This window comes from Malurus melanocephalus, unplaced genomic scaffold (genome assembly GCF_030028575.1).
Source record: "Malurus melanocephalus ecotype Western Australia unplaced genomic scaffold, MMel_1.1 scaffold_5227, whole genome shotgun sequence".
NCBI lineage: Eukaryota > Metazoa > Chordata > Aves > Passeriformes > Maluridae > Malurus > Malurus melanocephalus.
This window is the reverse complement of record NW_026628458.1, coordinates 1-2,133: the sequence shown is the minus strand read 5'-3', so window position 1 is coordinate 2,133 and position 2,133 is coordinate 1. Positions and strand designations below refer to the sequence as shown.

General features: G+C 50.9%; 1 protein-coding gene across 1 annotated transcript; it reads right to left on the bottom strand.

The window, feature by feature from the left end:
- Window positions 1-370: 370 nt before the first annotated feature.
- Window positions 371-2,035, bottom strand: LOC130588456 (matrix remodeling-associated protein 8-like; the record flags this gene model as incomplete). The annotated part of the gene is made up of 2 exons (XM_057389377.1): window positions 1,680-2,035; window positions 371-502 (listed from the first exon to the last, which is right to left on the bottom strand). Coding segments are annotated over exons 1-2 (340 nt in total), but the record flags the coding sequence as incomplete, so codon positions are not given.
- Between the last annotated feature and the right edge of the window lie 98 nt (window positions 2,036-2,133).

Below are 2,133 nucleotides of genomic sequence, written 5' to 3'. Positions count from 1 at the left end.
CTATTTCCCATTTCTCCCATTTTCCCATTCTCCTATTGTCCCATTCTCCTCTTTTCCCATTTCTCTTATTTTCCCATTTGTCCTATTTTCCCATTTCTTCTCTTATCCCATTTCTTCTGTTTCCCCATTTTTCCTATTTCCCATTTGTCCTATTTTCCCATTTTCCTATTTTCCCATTCTCCTGTTTTCCCATTTCTCCTATTTCCCCATTTTTCCTATTTTCCATTTGTCCCATTTTCCCATTTTCCTATTTTCACATTTCCCCTATTTCCGTGCCTAATCCCCCAAAACCCTGACCCCACCCTGGGACCCCCAGCTGACCCCCACCCACTCCAAACCCAAAAATGACCCCCCAAAACCCCCGGGGTACCCCAGGGACCCCCGTGAGACCCCCGCCCACCTCTCTTGGTGACCACCAGCTGCACCTTGACCGTCTCGTACAGGTGGCAGTAGTGGTGGTGCAGGTTACACGAGTAGGTGCCCGCGTCGCTCTCGGCAACGCCTGCGGAGACACGGCAATGCCCGGGTTGATCCCGAGACAATTAATTTATCCAGGGTTTATCCCAAGACAATTTATCTATGATTTATACCAAGGCAATTTATCTATGATTTATCCTGAGACAATTTATGCACAATTTATCCCCAGACAATTTATTCAGAATTTATCCTGTGACAATCCATGCACAATTTATCCTAAGACAATTTATGCAGGAATGGAGGCTCCACCATCTCCCTCGGCCAACTGTTCCCACATTGAACAACCATTCCAGGAAGAAATTCCTCCCGATATCCATCCCGAACTGCAAAAAACCCTCTGTACCTTCGATGACCAGTGAGAAATTCCCATCTGGAAAGGCGTTCCTTGGACACCTCCAATGATGGAGACTCCAAACCACCCTGGGCAGTTCCTTCCCATGTTTAACAACCCTTTCCAAGCAGAAATTCCACCCCAAACCATAAAACCCTTCTGTACCTTCAATGACCAGCGAGAAATTCCCATTTGGAAATGCATTCCTTGGACACTTCCAAAGATGGGGACTCCAGTACCTCTTTGGACGGCCCCTTCCAGGAAGAAATTCCATCCCAAACCATAAAACCCCTCCGTACCTTCAATGACCAGCAAGAAATTCCCATCTGGAAATGCGTTCCTTGGACACCTCCACCACCTCCCTGGGCTGACCATTCCCATGTTTAATAACCCTTGCCACAGAGAAAAGTCTCCTGGTGTCCATCCTGAACTGCAAAAAACCCTCCGCACCTTCGATGACCAGTGAGAAATTCCCTTTTGGAAATGCATTCCTTGGACACCTCCAATGATGGAGACTCCACCACCTCCCTGGGCTGGTCATTCCCATATTGAACAACCCTTTCCAAGAAGAAATTCCACCCCAAACCATAAAACGCCCCCATACCTTCAATAACCAGCGAGAAATTCCCATCTGGAAATGCATTCCTTGGACACCTCCAAGGATGGACACTCCACCACCTCTTTCAATGGCCCCTTCCAAGAAAAATTCCACCCCAAACCATAAAACCCCTCCACACCTTTGATCAACAGGGAAACATTCCTGTCTGGAAATGCGTTCTGTGGACACCTCCAAGGATGGACACTCCAGTACCTCTTTGGATGGCCCCTTCCACGAAAAAATCCCACCCCAAACCATAAAACGCCCCCATACCTTCAATAACCAGCGAGAAATTGCCGTCGGTGAAGGCGTTGTCGGGCATGCGGATCCTGCCGCGGTTGTAGGAGCTGTAGACGCGCTGTTCCCCGGCCGAGTACATATCACAGAGCCTCTCCGTGCGCCCATCACCGTAGTAGGAGCTGAGCAGGTCCCAGTGCACCACGCGCTGCCGGTCGTTGAGGCGATCCTGCGTCCACACCATGCGCTGGCTCTGGCAGGGCAGCACGGCCAGCGAGCCCAGCGCCGCGCTGACGTTCTGCACCGACACCACCACGCTGGACGGGTTCGAGGCGTCGGCTGGTACTGGGGACAGAGTGGGGTTGTGGGGTTTAGGGGGTGGTGGAGGGGTTTTTTGGTGAGTTTTGGGGGGTTTGGTTGTGGGATTGGGTCAAGGGGTTTTGGTGGGGGATGGTGGAAATGGGAGGGGGTTATGGGAGTGGGGATTCAG